The sequence below is a fragment of the Zootoca vivipara genome, chromosome 3, assembly GCF_963506605.1.
Source record: "Zootoca vivipara chromosome 3, rZooViv1.1, whole genome shotgun sequence".
Lineage (NCBI taxonomy): Eukaryota > Metazoa > Chordata > Lepidosauria > Squamata > Lacertidae > Zootoca > Zootoca vivipara.
The window spans coordinates 64,438,384-64,457,086 of NC_083278.1; the positions used below are offsets into that span (position 1 = coordinate 64,438,384).

Below are 18,703 nucleotides of genomic sequence, written 5' to 3' on the forward strand. Positions count from 1 at the left end.
TTACTGATAATTTTTTTGTTTTCTTTTTGTAAACTGCTTTGAAATGTAACTGCAACATAAATCTTGTGAAATAAATAAATAAATAAATAAAATAAATGCATCTCAAACACTGAAAGAGCAAAAAGAACATATCAAAATTGATATATAAGTTAAAACAATAGATTGCATAGTTTCAAGCTCCAAGCAATCAGCTGTGCAATACTTCCCCCAGTTCCAACAGAAGAACACACAGTTCCCAGGTGCAAGAGAACACAGAGTTCCCAGCTCTAATCAGAACACACAGTTCCTAAATCAAAGCAATCAGTTGCAGAATTTTGGGCTTAGGCAATCAATTGCAAATTTCCCAATAAACAATCAGATAAGAAAAAAAGGCTCTCCTTAATTGTACAAATCCACATTAAACGGGTGTAGCAAATACTTGGTTGACTTGGTTATCTTCTAATTCAGACACAGCCTAAGTTTATGTCTAATTTTCAGATCATTTAACAAACAGAATAGCTAAGTTATTATGCTAGACAAGAGTATACCCCCTGACACAAAACACACAAAACCTTAGTCGTTAATTGCTGCTTTTGATGCAAATATTATTCTTCTATGATCCAAATCCTAAAAACCTTGGTAGGGTTATTCTTTTAAGCAGAAGACACCACTTCTCAAAACAATTCAACCTGTGATCGGACCAAGAAGTAAAATAATCTGTCTTCTCAATACAAATCCCATGCTAGTTAATGTTACTGAGATAATATAGTTCCTAAAATAGACAAATTACACAGCTTCACCAGGCAAAAGTAGCTCAAGCAGCATACATAATTCTTTTTAAGAATTCAAAGACAGAGTTCTCTGCATCCTCTCCTGTGAGCAATCTCCAGAGTATATTCTGGTGATGTCAAGCTGTGGTCTCGGCCACTAAAATTCAAGATGCGAGAAATGACTTGGCAGGCAGTAGGCATTCCACCTACAGTCTAAGTTAATCTTTAGCACCCAAAGGTGGTAGGACTGACCAGGGTTGCAGTCGGGGGTGTGTGTGTTCAGAGTTGGATCTATATTTTTGTGTGGAGGGAGGGGTGTCTGAAGGATTAGCCAGCTTTTCACCCATTATCTAAATTAAATTCATTCTGATTGGAAGAGTAATCTCATAAAATAAAAAGTCTGAGGTGTCTTTGTTTGTTTGTATTTATCCTGGGTGGTATGAACAAGAATTCCAGGTGAAGCAATCAATGTACTCACCCTGGCTACAGGGTGCAAAACAGACTGGAAATACATGTTTTAGTATGCTGATTTCAAAGACGTGGTTTACAACTGTAGCCAAAAGGTTCTACATTGCAAAAGGAGTGTAAATTCATTGCAGAATATTGAGGTCTGACATGTGAAAGAATTAAAATAGTCAAGGATTCCATATATTTTCTTTATCATCTGTTGATGGACTATCTATGCTCCAAGTGTCAACACTCTTGCTTAAATTGAGGGCAGATTAGGAGTACCAGGTAGCATAATCATGCCTCGATATATGCATGGGGCCTTGGTATGGAAGGTTAGCAGTGTGTGATTTATAGTGCAAGAAAATGCCAAATGCATAGCTTAAGAAGGAAAGCAAAATATTTTACACCACAGAAGTAGTGTTTATATTCTTAGTTTTCAAGACCACAGAAAATCAACTTATCAAATTGCTATTATGCATTTTAAACAACTGTATTAATATTCCTATAGCAAACACAAGGGGGAAAGAAAAAATATTATTATTTAAAAAGTAAGCTATGATTCAGTCTTGCTTATCTGAACTAGTCCAGGGAGCTCTCATATTCTCTCCCCCCCCCCAAAAAATTATTCCAATATGCCTAGTTGCATTTTTTAAAAATGTTTTATTGTCATGTTTGTGTTCCATCTTCCATTTGAGGTTGTAAGGGCAGCATGCCTGAGGCTATCTTGTTTTTCAATCACAACAATTCTGTGAAACAGGTTAAGGTAAGGGATATGTGCCAAGCAGGGTTAGGTTTCTTACACCCAGACCCCACCACTGTATCACATCAGCTTCTGTTTTCATGTTGCTACATACTGGTCTTCATTTTCTTCTTTAGGGTTTGTGGATTTATCACTCCATGATCAGGTCCATCTCCTGGAATGCGCCTGGCTTGAGATACTGATGATTGGCTTAGTGTGGCGGTCCATGGAGCATCCAGGAAAGCTATTGTTTGCCCCTAACCTGCTGTTGGACAGGTCAGTCCACATGTTCTTTGTTTGTTTGTTTCTGTTATTTATTGTTGTAACTGTCATGCTATGCAATATTATTAGTATTAGCCTGACCTGCTACTATGCCTTTCATACCAAATGCCAGTCGCAGAGAAGAACAAGCCTAAAACTGGAGCACTAACAGTATTTTATCTATACATTTACACAATGAAGCCTGGAGTCGGGATACAGATCAATACCAGCAACAAATGCCACCTAACTGATTTCATGCTATGTGTATAGAGTGGTGCCTTGCAAGTCGAAATTAATTCGTGCCGTGAGTCGCTTCGTCTAGCGATAATTTCATCTTGCGAAGCGCGGGTTGCGCGGCAAAAAAAAAACAACGCCGAAAAACTTCATCTTGTGAAGCGCGGCCATTGAAAACTTTGTCTTCAAGACGCTTTCATCTAGCGAGTTTTTCGTTGTGCGAGGCATTCGTCTTGCGAGGTACCACTGTATTTGCTGAACCATATTTCAGGAGTATTACAATGAGAGAGATAAGCTTAGTAGTTCCTCCAGAATGATATTTATTTATTTATTGCATTTATATCCCATCATTTCCCCAATATAGAACTCAGGGCAGCATACATGTTGTTTCCCTGGCTCTTCTAAACCAAGTTAGCCACTTAAATATAGGACTTGCTTCTAGTTAAGCTAACATCTGGCAGTTTCTGAGATTTTCCTGCAATTTTGGCAAATACTGTACTTTCAAACAAATAACTGTGTGAAAAGTGCTGAGAGAGAAGCGACCGTTTGGGGATCAATATTTCCTTTATCTGTGAAATTGAAAAAAGCAGCAACAGTAGAAATGAACCAATAGTCAAAATAGCCTGCTTTTCTTTTTAAAATAGGCTAAGGATTACTAGTCCATTCTTAGAGGCTGAGGGTGGTTTTTTGCAGCACACAAATATTTCCTTTAGAATTGAGCCAGGAACCTGGTTTCTGGTGGCTGCCATTATCGCAGCAGCCAGAGAAACGGGATGGGAAAATATTGTTGTCAATCAAGTGCTGTTGTTGATGTTTATGTTGCTGTTAGAAATATTCCCCTGACCTTTTATTAAATCACAGTTAAAACTGCTTTAAGTTTACCATTTGATATTTCATAGCTATTCCTCAATTCACTTGAAATGGCAAGCTGGAATGGAGACAGCTTGGACATATTCATTCTTGTGTAATGCAAGGGGTAGCAAAATCAAACCCCTGCTTTCTTTATTGATGGTTCCCTTATTATTAAGATTTAAATGAAAAAAATAATAATCCCTTGTCCTTGCAGAGAAAATGTTTCATTAGTTTTTGCAGTGCCAACACATACAGCAAGAACGCATACTCCAGTGGAAAGTTAGGTAGAATTGGACTTTTTAAAAAAATGATAACAGTTTTTCCTGTCATTTTTGGATTAGGTTCAGTTTCTATTATCAGGCAATGTTCAAAAGAATGAAGAATTGAATACTGACAGTGTGGTTTCAAAACATCCCTTAAAGGGGATTCTATTCACAGTACGTTGCCAAAATCCAAAAGAAATGTTACCATTGCATGGCTAGGAGGGGCTGATGTGATGCAGGAGCCTAAGCTGACGAATGGAACTTTACAGAGTAAATATAAAATAACAACAAAAATATCAAATAAAATAAGAACAGCAGCAGAGAAAACAAGACAAAAGTTAAAAGGTTAAGGAACAGGGTGGCTAGATGCAAAAGAGGGCAGGGCTTCTTGCATAGTAGAGGGAATTTCAACAGGTGTAGTTTGTCATGCAAAAGAACAGGCATGCTTTTTTCCCACCTGTTGAACCTTTATCAGCTACTTTCAAAACTTACGATAAAGGTCCTTGCAAATGATTTTCCAATGGCTATAGTCATCAAGTGAAGAAGCATTTTCAGCAGACTAGTTCAGATAAAATTTTAGATGCTGAAAATTCAGTGTTTTCAACACATCAAATAATTGCCAGCTGAAGTCAAGAAGAAATTCCCTTGTTTCATAGAAAGGCAGTAAATGAGCAGAAAGGACCCCCTCCCCCACTTTTAAGTATCTGCATAAAGGCATTTTCAGATGCCAGATATGAGACTTAACAGACTGTTAGCCACTATTTTTATTATAATTTCTGGGTTGGAACTACTAGCACAAATTCCACTGAACAGCAGAATAATGTGTGGTCTTTAAGAGCAAAATTCTGTTTATGTTTATTCTGAAGTTCATTTTATTAAGTTCGATGGGATTTATTAAGTCACTTCTGTTGCACAATTTTACTGCTTAAATTGTCAAAGAAACTTTTCTGGGAGATTGATATTACAAAGCTTCTGGAGACACAGGTTTTTTTGCTGCACACTGTTGTTGTTTAGTCGTTTAGTCGTGTCCAACTCTTCATGACCCCACGGACCAGAGCAGGCCAGGCACTCCTGTCTTCTACTGCCTCCCGCAGTAGCTTCAAGAACACTGTCCAACCATCTCGTCCTCTGTCGTCCCCTTCTCTTTGTGCCTGCTGCAAACTAGGAAATAGGAAATACTAATACTGATTATGTTAGTTGTCCTTTTCTGAAGCTTTTCCAACTCTACTATATCCTTTTTGAGGTGAGGCGACCAGAACCGTACACAGTATTCCAAATGGATCACATCACCATGTCAAGCAAGTCATTAAAATATAGAAATGAGTATTTCCATTTCCAAGAATGAATAATGCTTTTCAGGCTGCAATCCAACACACACTTAGCCCCATTAAACTTAAGGGACTTCTGAATAGACATGTCTGAATAGATGTGTACATGAATGTGAAATTATTAGCTTCACTTTACATACCTATTTCCTTCCATTCTATCAAATAGTTTTCTGTTGAATGTTCTTCATGGATATTGTTGTACTTCACTGCCCCAATAGCTTAAACTACTGAGACCTAGTTCACACTGTTAAATTCCACTATTCAAAAGTATATGCAGGTATATGAGGACAGGGACAAATTACAACGTGGAACAGGCTACACATACGGTAATCTAGCAGTCATTTTTGTGATTGCAGCTGCTGGGGAAAGTGGAAGCAGTTATAGAGATGGTTGCTAGATCATCATATTTGTGCCAGCCTTTCTTTAGAGTGGATATGCACCCTATATTACAGAGGCCAGTCATTTGATGGAAGGGCTGTCAGAGGATAGTAATCTATCGGAAGGCATCAGCTATTGTGGTGGAGCAGCTGCAAATGTTCCTGGATGACACTGATAATCTATATCCGCTTTAATCTTGGACTGAATCAGCTTTGGACTGAATCAGCCTTGGTTGCCCTGAACAATGGTCTTTATCAAGAGGTGGATGGGGGCATGTGCCCTCTTACCCGTAGTTTTCAGTGGCTTTTTATACCATTGACCACAGTATTCAGAGAGCAGAATTGAGAGTGTGTACCTCATCCTCTGGCACTTGTAATAGTTCCCACAGGACACTATTTTGTCTCCAGTACTATTTGGGAGCAGTCATTAGGAGTTTTGGGGCATGGTGTTATCGGTATTCTGAAGACACACAGCTCTATTTCACCATAACACCTGAATCAGGAGAGGTTGAGTATTCTGGATGAAGGCCAGTGGACTTAAGCTTGAACCTTGGGAAGACAGAAGCTTTGAGGGTATGTGGGTCCATATCTGGAAGATAGACCAATTGCCTGTTCTGGATAGGGCTGCACTCCATATGAAGGAGCAGGTATGTAGCTTGGGGTATTCCTTGATATATAATTGTCATTAGAGGCCGAAATGATCTCTGTGGCTAGGAGTGTCTTTTGCCATTTTCAGCGGGGATGCCGATCGGGATAGCTTGGCCACTGTACTGGTGACCTTGAGAGTGGATTATTACATTGTGTTCTGTGTATATTTACTTTATGTATGGGATGGGGTTGTGGTATATGTGTGCGAGTCATGTTGTGTTACCTGTCCATGTGTGAGTTTGTGTGAGAAAGAGAGGATGGTGTTGAAGTAAGGTGTATGTGTTAGTAAGGTCGGAACAGTGTAAGATATGACATTGAGATCCACCAGATCTGGGCTGAAATATGAGCTCCAGAGTCTCAAATTGCTCAACTCAAATAAAACCTAGTAGCCTTTAGGAACTATTGTTTTCCCAAAGGCTGCTGGCAATTACAGTAGACCTTGATAAAGCCATTAAGACATTATGTTCTGGAATGCTTTTATTCAGCCTTCCTGCTGGGATTAAAGCAACAACGCTTACAATAAGCTATCTGAAACTCCAGCCCTGACAGTGGTTGGAGAGGCCAGTAGTTCCAAAACCAAAAGCTTTTGGAAGCCTCTTGGGAAAGGTACCCTCAATGGGCAATGGTGTCTTCTGCATCCCCTTCTCACCACCACCATTTTCTGGACTAAAGTGAGTGGCAAGTGAATGGTGAAGAGGAGGAGCTGGTTGCAGGCCTCTAGGTGATACTGACAGTTGACACTGGCCTTAGGAAATTTTCATCCTTTCCACTAGTGCACCACTGCCATCGCCAGCCAGAGATCAGAAGTGTTTATAAGGAAGGGGTTACTTGGAGATCAAGGATGGGAAGGTAGGAGAGAGTGTAAAGGAATGCAGAGGGCTCAAGTTTTGTTTTTATACTGAATTCAGTCTGTCTCAGAAATAAATCAAGCTGTCTCCCATTTCTTGTGAGTTCATTCCTCAACACAGTCCAGACAAAATCCTATAATGCAAAAGACCTCACAATTTACTCCTCCCCCCTTCTCAACACTTCTGATACAAGGATAGATTATGCAGCCAGTGGATAAACTGCCATCTAGACTCCTTTAACCATTTGATAAGACTTCCTTCCCTGTCAACTGGTTCTCTTATATGTAAAACTAAATAGTAGGGATTTTGTTGTTCTATAATCACAAACAAAACAGAGCACTTAGTTAAACCCGGAGCTATGGATTTATATTCACATCTACTATGAAAGCTAAGTTGGCACATTGATAGAGTTTTAGCTTTGAATTTGGGAGATCAGTAACAAGTAATAGTTTAGTTGTTAGCTTTTGCTACACCATTAATTTATCCTAGCACAAGCTGAAGCATATTTGCTCATATGTAAGTTTGCCAGATGCTGGTGGACGTTCTTGATAATGATGCAACTCCATTTGGATGATTGTTTAGGGGCCAAGGAATTGTCTGCTCTGCCGGATAGTCTGGAGAGACGGTTGACTCCTCCTTCTGGAAAGGAGACAAGAGGCTTCAGTGAACCCTGCTTGGTCCTTCCAGTAGGAGGCGTCATCCTCATCAGGAATGTTCTCCAGCAGCATCTTCAAACAGATATTCATGGTAAGACAAATTTATGTTTTCTGCTGAATTCAATGGCAAGTGTAATTGCCATTGAATTCAGTAGAAAACATAAATTTGTCTTACCATGAATATCTGTTTGAAGATGTTGCATAGGATTTTAGTGTCAGACTCTGTTTCCTTTTTGTGATGCTGAAAACTCTATGGCACATCGTTAATGTGGGAGAGAGAATTATTATATGCATTAATGAAGTTCATAATATCTGAACAACAACAATAATTCAGACTATTACTTATGAATGCACTAATCAAGATAAAACCACACACTACCATGTAGAGATGAGTGAATCTATTTGTTTCTCATTTTTTCAATCTTTATTGTCCACATTTTCTCATCAGTTTGCTATTTTAAATAAATCCTTCTGAAAAATTCATCAGCATTTTAGTGCATTTTTTTCTGTTTTTGTATGCAATTTTGATTAAAATGCACATTTTTGCAAAACAGTTTCCTCTGATGTAATGCATTTTGGTGTGCTATTTTCACTAATATATGCATTTGTGTGCATGGTTCACCCTGGTGTGTACATTTTTTGTACATTTTTATACACATTACAGTACTTTGCTGGAAAACTGCACTGCAAAATTAAGAGAAGTGTGAATTTTAAAAGGTGACTGTTTTGGTTTGCATATTAGAAAGTGCAAATAAGTAGCATAAATATTAGAAGTGATTTTTAGAGGAGGGGGGATTTTTGGTACTTCTCACATTAACATAGAGATGAAACAGGATCTCTATTATCCTTCGAATGATATTGTGCAGCTATTCCTTTGCTATTTCTAGAACAAGCTACAACCAGAGAACTCAAATAGAAACCTTTTACCAGTGCCTCAGCAGAGGAAACCACTTCCAAAAGGATGATTTACTTTACAGACTGGCCTAAGTCTTTGAAAAATGTTCTTTGCTGAAGTGCTGACTGCATATTTGGATATTCGCTTAGAAGGCTAAGCAGCAGTCGTAAATAATTGCTTTTAATCATCCCTTCTTGGAAGCAGACTCTTGGTAAAACCTTTCCAACCACACACTTAAAATACTTCCATTTACTTTTATATAACAAAAAGTCTCAGGGCACCAAACTGGGCAAAATTTCCACCCCTCTGAGCATGTGACAAAGGGATTTGCCATCCCACAGTGATTACTTTGACTGCATTCACTTTGTTTGACATGTTTGGTAGGCATGGGAGGCCAGGAACCTCAAGCCTGGGTTCAAAAGTGACCCTCTATGCCTTTCCATCTGGTCAATGGGACTCTCCCCAGGCCCCACTGCTCACTGGCCCCACTGGGCACCCCAAGTATTTGCTAGGTGAATGAATGGAGAATGGGGTGCATGAGAGTGTGTGTTAAAAGCAGCCTACTGATCAAAGGTAAAATTTACCTTTGTGCTCTGCACACTTTTACCTCTGTCCTCCTACACTGCTGGCATGTGGCCCTTGAAAGATTGCCCAGAAGGGAATGTGACCCTCAGGCTTTCAAAGAGGATTGAATTTGTTGACCTTTTTTTAGGATTGAAGTTGTTGAGCTTCTTTTAGGATTTTATCCCACGAAATAAACTGCCACAGGGGCCAGATCAAACCCACCGGTGGGCCCCCGGGATGGACTTTGGACATGCCTGTTGTAGATACTCAGAAGGCATGAGGCTCCCTTCAGCCATTGTGCTGTACAGAATTAGAACTGTGCAAGCCCTGTCTTTGTGCTCTCCATGTGTTGGGAGGAAGGGTTCAAGAGAGAAGCCTGCTGTAGTTTTGCAGATAGAGCTCCATGTGTGTGTTGAGCAGGCTCATCTTATCAGTTCTCCTCCCCACAAGGCATGGTGTGTGTGAGGGGGGGTCATCCATAAATTTCATGCAATCTAATTCATCATAATTGCACCCAGGACCTCGTGTCCATGATCAAATGGCACAGATGAAGGAATATCTTCAGAAATGTATTGATTCCAGTCATATGAAGTATTGCTATCAATAGAATTTGCTGGGGTTTGTGGTTGGATATATTACTCAAGTGTACTCAACCACTTTTATACTTCTGTTCTTAGCTCATTTTTCTTATTAAGATTTTATGGGGGATAAGATTTTCTTAGTAAGGTTTTATGGCTTAGATCATAGGGCAGTGTCTGAAGATACTTCAGGTGGGTAGGACCCATAGCTCTCTGTTTATATAATGATTGTTGCCAAGCCAAAATCCACACAGGTGTTTCTGAAGCAGGATTGAACAGTCAACAGCTGGCAATTAAAACAAAACGACTGAATTATATTGGAACATGTAGATCCCTCTGTCTCCCTTCCCCTTCTTCCCACTCCTTTCCACTGGTAGCTGAAGCAATATTCTTTTTTAAGTGACTGTTAATAATCTTTATCCCAGCTAATCAGTCAATATGATAATTTCAGTCTGTTTGCAAGCCAAATGCAACCTTCTGCCCTGTGCAGTACATTCACTAGCTCACCTCTAACATATATGTTCTTAGTTATTAGGTAGCTTAAGTCATGTACTGCAAGAATATTATTTATGTGCAGAATGGAAGCAATCTCTAATTGATCATAAAAATTTAGTCACTGTTATTTGTATACATGGAGGCTTCAATTATGTTATTATTAGTGGCTTTCCTGCTGGTACATATACAATTGCAATATATTTATGGAACTGTTAGCCCCTATCTATCATCTATCTATCAATCATTTAACTCAATTTAGCAGACACCCTCGGTTGCATGCAGAAATCATTGCAGCTCAAAATCTTAATTCCTCATATATCAAAAATTCCATATAGCAGCACTTATAAAACAATTAGAGAAAGACCACATTATTGCAAGCATGAATTAATACAAATCCTGGAAATATTTGAGAATACAGTATTGGATCCTGCTCTTTGGCATGGACTGAACTTCTTTGCCTTCTTGCCTAACCCATATTATAGTTTTATGAGTTAGAACAAAAAGAAAATTTCCAGCCTTGCAGCAGCAATTTCAACTCAATTAACTCAGTGGGTGTGAAGGAATTCAGGTAGAAAGACTTATCTCAGATTTTCAGGTCACACAATTTCCCTCCTGTATATACGGTTCTACCCTTTTGGCAATGAATGAAATTATTATAAAACATACAGCCTCCTAGAGATGTTTAAATAAATCAGGTATTTTCTGTAGTTTTCAGGTAGTATTGAATTTAAAACCAAAGTTCCAGTTTTTAAAAGATGCAATGCCTTATGGATGCTCATTAATTATACTAAACACCATATTAAAAATATGCAAAAAATATTCCTATTTTCCCAGGCCTTTGGCTAATTAAATAATCTATGGTTTATTAAACTGGGAGAGAGTTACTGTTTTAGTTTGTTATTATGCTGTGTATTTTTGTATTTTTACATTGTAAACTGCCTTGTGATGTTTAGATGAAGGACAGTACAGAAATTTAATAAATAATAACTAAAAAGATAATTCAGGCTATAATTCTATACCCAATGAACTCAGTTCCTGAGAAAATCTGTATAGGAACCCGCTGTTAAAAGATTTTTTAAAAATTAGATACTGTCTGACTTACTAGAATAAAAGCTTATTGGCATCCTGTTTATGATCTCTTTCCCAATAATTAAATGTTTGAAAGTTGTAAAGAAAATCACGCATTTAGGTCAGGCTGTGTTATTTGATATGGGTAACAACCCATATTTTATTTGACAACTAGATTATAGCATCTGGATAATGTCTGATGAAGAAATAAGCTGCTTTCCAAGTGATGAGAGGAAGGAATGATTCTGAAGTTTGTGTATATAGCGTGTATTACTTTCTTTGGTTTCTGTGGATTGTATTTAGTACTTTACCCTTAAAAGTAAGTGATTGCATGCAATTGAAGTGGTTTAGGATTTAGTGCTCTTTCAGTTTTATGCAGCTATAATAGTAGCACTTCCTGCACTTTAAGGATTCTAGCCACTACAAATACCAGTATAAAGTCTTTGAATTCTTTGTCTGGTAGGCCCTCATCACTGTTCACCTGTGGGTTGTTGATTCCCTTCACTTGTACAGATCTGTTGTCTTTCTTGGGCCAATTTTCATCTCTAACCCTTGGGCCCCAATTGGTTTTCTCTCCAGGTCACGTGTTTTACACTCAGATTCAGTTGATGTCTCAGCTCTCCCTTTTGAGTGCTAATCATGACAGAGACAGACATGCATCACTCAGATTCTGATCTTTTCTTACAGGAATCAAGGAAAATGTGTTGAAGGTTTTTTGGAAATATTTGACATGCTGCTGGCCACTTCTTCCCGCTTTCGAATGATGAATGTCCAGGGGGAAGAATTTGTGTGCCTTAAATCCATTGTCCTACTCAATTCTGGTAAGTGAGATATGCTTGTTAAGGGGTCAGCTCTAATTTCAAATGCAGTGTTGCTACTGTTTCTGTTCTTGTTGCCATACAGTTATAAGTCAAAAGTTAAAATGAAACGTGTGTGTGTGTGTGTGTGTGTGTGTGTGTGTGTGTGTGTGTGTGTGTGTGTTTAAATTATGGGGAGTCATAGTTATCCTAATTGTAGGGAGTTATAGTATTAACCTGACCATGTGTTATAATCTCAGTACTGCTTGCCAATCCATGCCTGCTCTTTAAACTGTACATTCTAATTACATTCACACAGTTAGCATCTATATTTGGCCAACAGACACCAGTACCACAATAACTGATATATACCCTGGGAAAGGGCAAAATGAATAGGAAAATTAGGTGGATGGGAAGGTAAAAGGAGAGTGGGTTGGAGGGGAGAGAGAGAAGAAAAGAGTGGTGGGTATGTGCATGTGCTGTATGAGAGAGAGGAAAAGATAGGCAAAGGTAGGCAAAGATAGTCTTCCATTTGCCACATCCCCTCCATCATTAACTGTGTTTAATTGAATAGGTTGGGCAAGGGAGCTAAAGTTTGTTCCTTTGCAAAGCTCCTGTGATTTCAATACTGTTGGCTTTACTTGTCTTTGATACAAAGACTTGAATGGACAAGTGAATGGCAAGTTTCATATCCCCTACATCTGACAGCATTCCCCAATAGTTTTGTCATAGAGTTTGGGGGGAGTTCCAGAACAATGTGAGATGATGAAGGTGGAATAGGTTGAAATCAGGGAAGAGGCCAGATCCTCTATAGAGGCTTTTGAGGGTGTGAGTGCAAATGGCTCGGGGTTGGGGGGACGTGAAACTTCACTTCTGTAAACTTATTTCTGTTTACTTATATTTGAATGCAAGCAAGTATTTCTGTAAATGTAGTTTTGGCGTTTGCCATTTGTTCCACAATATCGCATTCCTGACTCGTGTTCAGTTTGTTGCCCATTTTGATCACCAACTCCTCCTCAGTTCAGACAGATAACAGGCCACACATCCATCATTTTATATTTGAGGGTTTGATTCTAGTTTCTTATGATGCTGTAGCTTGTTACATATTTTTTCTTGAATCTCATGTTATTCCTATTAGCTATTCTCTGAGGGTTGAATTGCAGGACAAGCTGCTGTAGTCAAAGCAACAGACAGCACAGATTATTGTGGCATCAGCATTCTGAACAGAATATGCAGGAGCTTCATTTTGATATAAAAAGCCACAATTAATATACACAAGGTATTATAGCAATTCTAGCTGTAGCTGAGGACAACAGAGCAATGCTGTTGGACAACAGAGCAAAAAACAATTTGGGTTTTCTGAGGATTGCTGTTTGCTCCAATCGAGTGGGTTTTTGCAGGTAAAACTCCAGAGAAAAAAAGGTTGCTTGGGCACATGGGCGTAGCCAAGGGGTCAACTGCCCCCCTAAATAAATAAAAATCAATACAAATCTGAAGGTTCTGCCCCCCTAACAAAAGCCTACCCCCCCCCCACAAAAATCCTGGCTATGCCCGTGCTTGGACACAGAGCTTTAAAGCGTGGATCATGCCTGGAGAGAGTAGATGGAAGGTAAGTGTATAAGCCCTATCACTGGGAAGGAAGGGAGATGGATGTCATTTGGTGGGTCACAAGTTATGCTTGCTTTATTTTTATTTTTTATGAACATTCAGCTGCATGCAGGAGGAATTAACATTGGCCTAAAGTGAAAGTAGTGTTTTCACCCTCCCCTTCTGTTTGTGTTGCAGTTGCAAAATATAGGACATTGACACAAATTTGTGAAATTTTATCCAGATATTTGGACAGCAGCGTGTCTCTTGCTGCAAGGACAGAAGCAGTATTTCATCAGCTTAGTAACAAAATGGAATCTGCCCCTAGATTCACTGTGGAAGAAATGAAATTAACCCTTCAACTTACAAAACAAAGTTATGGTTTTGGGAAACAAGCAAGCAAAAAAGTATTACAGCCATGCACTCTTTGGAGTGCAGTAGTATAGCACTGTATTCTGGGGCCCCAATCCAAAGGAAATTAGTCACACTTTCTTGAATGCCCTGGAAACATTGACTGTTACACTGCAACCCTTGGCTCTTACAATGAGTACATATTTTTTACTCAGTTTTCTCACTGAATATAGTGAACTTAAAATCCAGTTCATTAAACTTACGGTACTATTTTACAATAGCGCATGAATGTAAAGCTGCAATCTCAGATTTGTTGCAGCTAACCTGTCCTGTGGATTTTCATATGATTTAAGCACAAGCCTAAGGATTTGAGAGTTTGACACTAAACTTTGAGACCCATAACCAGTTTTCCTGAGTTTAACTGAAGACTCTGGGTTTTTTTGTTTTATTTAATAAAGCCTATTTAATTGGATGGGGAAACTAGTATAAACTCAGCACTTAGGCATTATCTATTTGGCTACGAAACTACTCATATATTGTGAAATAGTGCAAATGACTTTAATAGGAAACTTCTCGAATTAATGTGTTGTGGCTTGCAGTCCAACCAGCCCAGCTGCAAAGTTTGAAGCAGACTGCCAGAATGCTGATGATATGATAAAGGGATGAGGAGCATGTGGCAATGTGACTGTCTGTCTTATATCTAGCAATCAAAGTTTACATTCATTTTTCTTTCCCCTTTTTGTGTGTGTGGTGAAGATGAAAGGCTTGTTTCTGTAATTACCACCTCAGAGGGAAGGTTAAGACCAAAGGTTAGCTCCGGTCTTCCTTCTGAGATAAGTTTTAATATGAGACCCTCTTTCATAGGAGTTGGGGGATGGGGAGGCCGGATCTTTACACAGAATACTGAATTCATGTGTGAAGACTTTGTGTCACCTTCACTGAATATTGGAATCTTCCCTAAAGGTTATGATTTCTAATGGAAGTTCCACACCGATTTTTTCTTTTTGATTTAGACCAGCTATTCATGCTTCAATCAGAGAAAATCAGATAGAGATAATCAGCTGATGCCTCAGTTGGAACCAAAATGGAACAATACTGTAAATTTACATTGGTTCTATGCCATTTTGTGTATTTGAGAATTTCAATCTGCTGTGTTGCTAAGCTTGAATTATTTGTTTAAAGTGCTTAATATGCTCTCTTTATTCATAGAACACAACTTGTCTGTTGTGGTTTGTTCTGGGTCCTGTGTTTAGTTCATTACTTTGACTCGCCTTATCTGTGCTTTAACAAAACACAATAAATTTGATTTTTTTAAAGGAAAAAAGGACTAAAAATCCTAGGTAAGAGGGTTTACCACCTACATTTGTAGTGTGGATATATATGTTGTCATTGAACAAAGTTCACATATTGGAATCCTGCTGTCACTTCACTTTTTCTCTCTCTTGCCTTCTTCCATAGGCATCTACACGTTTCTTTCCAGCAGCTTAAAATCACTGGATGAAAAAGACCATATCCATCGCGTTCTTGATAAAATCACGGACACCTTGATACATCTGATGGCCAAATCAGGCCTCTCTATGCAGCAGCAGCATAGACGACTGGCTCAGCTCCTCCTCATCCTTTCCCACATCAGGCATATGAGGTGAGTTGCACTAGTGAATGCTAACTTGTAAGCAAAGCAGACATCATAATATAATATGCTATGGGGAGTGTCAAAAATGTTCTTTCCCCTTCAGCATAAGGAGATGTACCCACAGTACTTCTGCAGACAAGCTTGTCCGCACTGAAATTATTTAATTAATCTTCATCACCTCTAACCTTGAGAGGTCTGAAGGGAGGGTGACAACACGAGAATGGGCCTTTTCTGCAGTGGAATGCTCTTCCCAGGGAAGTTCATCTGGCGCCTTCATTATACACCTTTAGGCGCCAGGCAAAAATGTTCCTTTTTAACCAGGCCTTTGGGTTGATTTGATTAACATCCTATGTCCTTTTAAAATGGGGGGGGGGATTAAAGGGTTTATTGGGTTGTTGTTGCTTTTATTTTGATTATGTATTCTGTAGTTTTATATTTTGATTTTATTCTGTGAACCGCCCTGAGACCTGCGGTTATAGGGTGGTATATAAATTCAATAAATAAATATTGCACCTGTGAAAAACAGTTACAATAGACCCTTTCATGTGGTTCATAGTTTAATAAAACCACCTTCCCCACCAGAGTCCAGTAAGGATTCCAAGATCTCCTGCAACAATTTTGCAAAGTTTTTTGCAGATAAAATCACTCAAATTTGGAAAGAGGTAGAGTCCACCATGGTAGCAGGGATGGAGTGGGGGAGTGCCAGTGCCCTATCTAGATAAGTTGTATGGGATCAGTTTCAACCTGCTACCTCTGAGGATGTGGACAGGCTGCTTGGACAAGTAAATCCGACCACCTGTCTCCTTGACCCTTGCCCATTCTGGCTCATAAAAATGAGCTAGACAGGGCTGGGCAATGCTTCCCTCTGTGAGGGAGTCTTCCTGGACCCCCTTAAAGAAGTGGTTATTAAACTACTTCTTAAAAAAAACATTTTTGAACCTGGTCACTATGGCAAATTATCACCCAGTCTCAAATGTTCCAATCCTGGGCAAGGTGATTGAGTGGGTGGTCACTGAACAAATTCCAAGCATCTCTAGAGGATGTGGATCATTTGGACCCCTTCCAATCACAGTTCAGGCCTGAAACCACCTTGGTCATGCTGGTCGATAATCTCCAGTGGGCTAGGGGCAGAGGGGAAAACTGTTTCCTAGTTTTGCTGGATCTCTCAGCAGCTTTTGATACCATCATAGTATCCTTCTGGACCATCTAGGAGGTTTGGGAGCTGGATGCACTGTTATACAGTGGTTCCGCTCCCTCCTAGTCTGTGTACAGAAAATGATGTTGGGGGATGAGTGTTTGGACCCCTGGGTGCTCACTTGTGGAGTGCCGCAGGGTTCCATCCTCTTCCCCCATGTTTTTTAACTTCTATATGAAACCGCTGTGAGAGATCATCAGGGAAATTGGCCTGAGTGTCCACCAGTATGTGAACAATACCCAGTTCTACCTCTCATTTAAATTGAAACCAGTGAAGGTGGTGAATGTCCTTTGTGAGTTTCTGGAGATGGTTGAAGGATAGGTGACGGTTAACTGATTGAGGCTGAATCATGACAAGACAGAAGTACTCTTTGTGGGGGACACGGGGCGGGCAGGTGAGGGGGACTCCCTGGTCCTGAATGGGGTAACTGCGCCCCTAAAGGAGGTACACAGCCTCAGCGTCATTTTGAACTCACAGGTGCACATGGAGGTGCAGGTCAACTCTGTGTCCAGGGCAGCTGTCTACCAACTCCATCTGGTACACAGGCTGAGACCCTAACTGCCTGCACCCTGTCTTCCCAGAGTGATACATGCTATGGTTATCTCCCACTTGGACTACTGTAATGTGCACTATGTGGGGCTACCTTTGAAAGTGACTTGGGAACTACCATTAATCCAGAATGCGGCTGCTACAGTGGTGATTGGGAGCAGCTGCCAGGGCCATATAACACCAGTCCTAAAAGATCTACATTGGCTCCCAGTACGTTTCCAAGCACAAATCAAAGTGTTGGTGTTGACTTTTAAATCCCTAAATGGCTTTGGTCCTATATACCTGAAGGAGTGTCTCCATTCTCATCATTCAGCTTGGACACTGAAGTCAAGCTCTGAGGGCCTTCTGGAGGTTCCCTCATTGGAAGAAGTGAGCAATACAGGGAACCAGGCAGAGGGCCTTCTCAGTAGTGGCAACCGCCTATGGAATGCCCTCCCATCAGATGTCAAAGAGATAAATTTTTATATAACTTTGAAGGCAACCCTCTATCAGGAAGCTTTTAATGTGTGGTGTTCTGTTGCAGTTTTGTATATTTTGTTGGAAGTTCCCCAGAGTGGCTGAAGCAACCCCGTCAGATGGGAGGGGTACAAGTTAATAACAATAATAACAACAATTCATTAAAACAATGGAAAATCAGATAACCTAATCTAATGTTCCTACACACATGACAATATACACATACTGGTATGCCCTTTAGGTTTTGGTTTTTTTAAGGAAGAAGCAAATTGTGAGTCTTATTAGTAAAAGATATATAGAGAATTTCCAGGACACGAATGAGAAGAGAGAACCTCTAATGGTGCACTAAAGTATAATTTATTCAGGCCACTGTGTTCAGATCGTACTCTTTATTAGAGGCAGTATAAAACACTCTTGGTTATTTCCAGTGTCAATCATACTCCGAGGAGGCCAGTTAAAATTATTGGACATTATTAACTTAGGTCTATTAATATCAATGGGTCTACTCTGAGTAGCCCTTGGCTACAGACCTCTGTATTTTGAACATGCTCTGTTACAAAGCGATTCATGTCATTAAGATATAGAGCATTGGACTGAATGCATTAAATTTTAGTACACCTCAGACATTCTCTTTTCTCATTCCTGTCTTCCATCCTTTTTTCCACTTTCCCTGACAGGTCACAATACATGGCTGGAAGGCTGTGTTTGGGGCCTTATGGTGAAGGGCTGGTAAGAAATCTTATAAAGAAATAAAATAAATAATAAGTTATGTGTGGGATATATAAGCAATTGTACATCTCTACTAAAACATGATACTGTAGTGGTGTTTTAAAATGAGGGCAGGAAAGGAAAGGGGCCTATGAGGGAAGAGTCAGGATCTGTGGACATGCCCAGAGCCACTAGCACCACCAAATTCTTATCATAATACAGAGTGCTTTTAAAGAATAGTTCAGAATTCACAAACATTTAAGGAATATGTCAAGTTGCACTATTGTTCCATCTTTCTTAGTAGTGTGCAGCCTAACTGGTAGCAGCTCTCCAGAGTTTCAGACGAGTCTCAGTCAAAAGTTCTACAGGAAAAAACAGAGGGATTGAACTGAGGGCCTTATGCACATAAAGCAGGGTAGTCA

General features: G+C 39.6%; 1 protein-coding gene across 12 annotated transcripts in view; it reads left to right on the forward strand.

Annotated features, from left to right (window-relative positions):
- ESR1 (estrogen receptor 1) overlaps positions 1–18,703 on the forward strand; it is a 198,715-nt gene that overhangs the window by 172,662 nt on the left and 7,350 nt on the right. For 10 of the 12 annotated variants that reach the window (XM_035108734.2, XM_035108740.2, XM_035108736.2 and 7 more), the window contains 3 exons: positions 2,076–2,214; positions 11,693–11,826; positions 15,199–15,382. In XM_035108734.2, coding sequence (XP_034964625.1) covers positions 2,076–2,214; positions 11,693–11,826; positions 15,199–15,382 — 457 coding nt within the window. Of the gene's footprint in view, positions 1–2,075; positions 2,215–11,692; positions 11,827–15,198; positions 15,383–18,250; positions 18,303–18,703 lie in introns of all 12 variants that reach the window. The other 2 variants (XM_035108741.2, XM_035108743.2) reach the window with 1 other exon arrangement.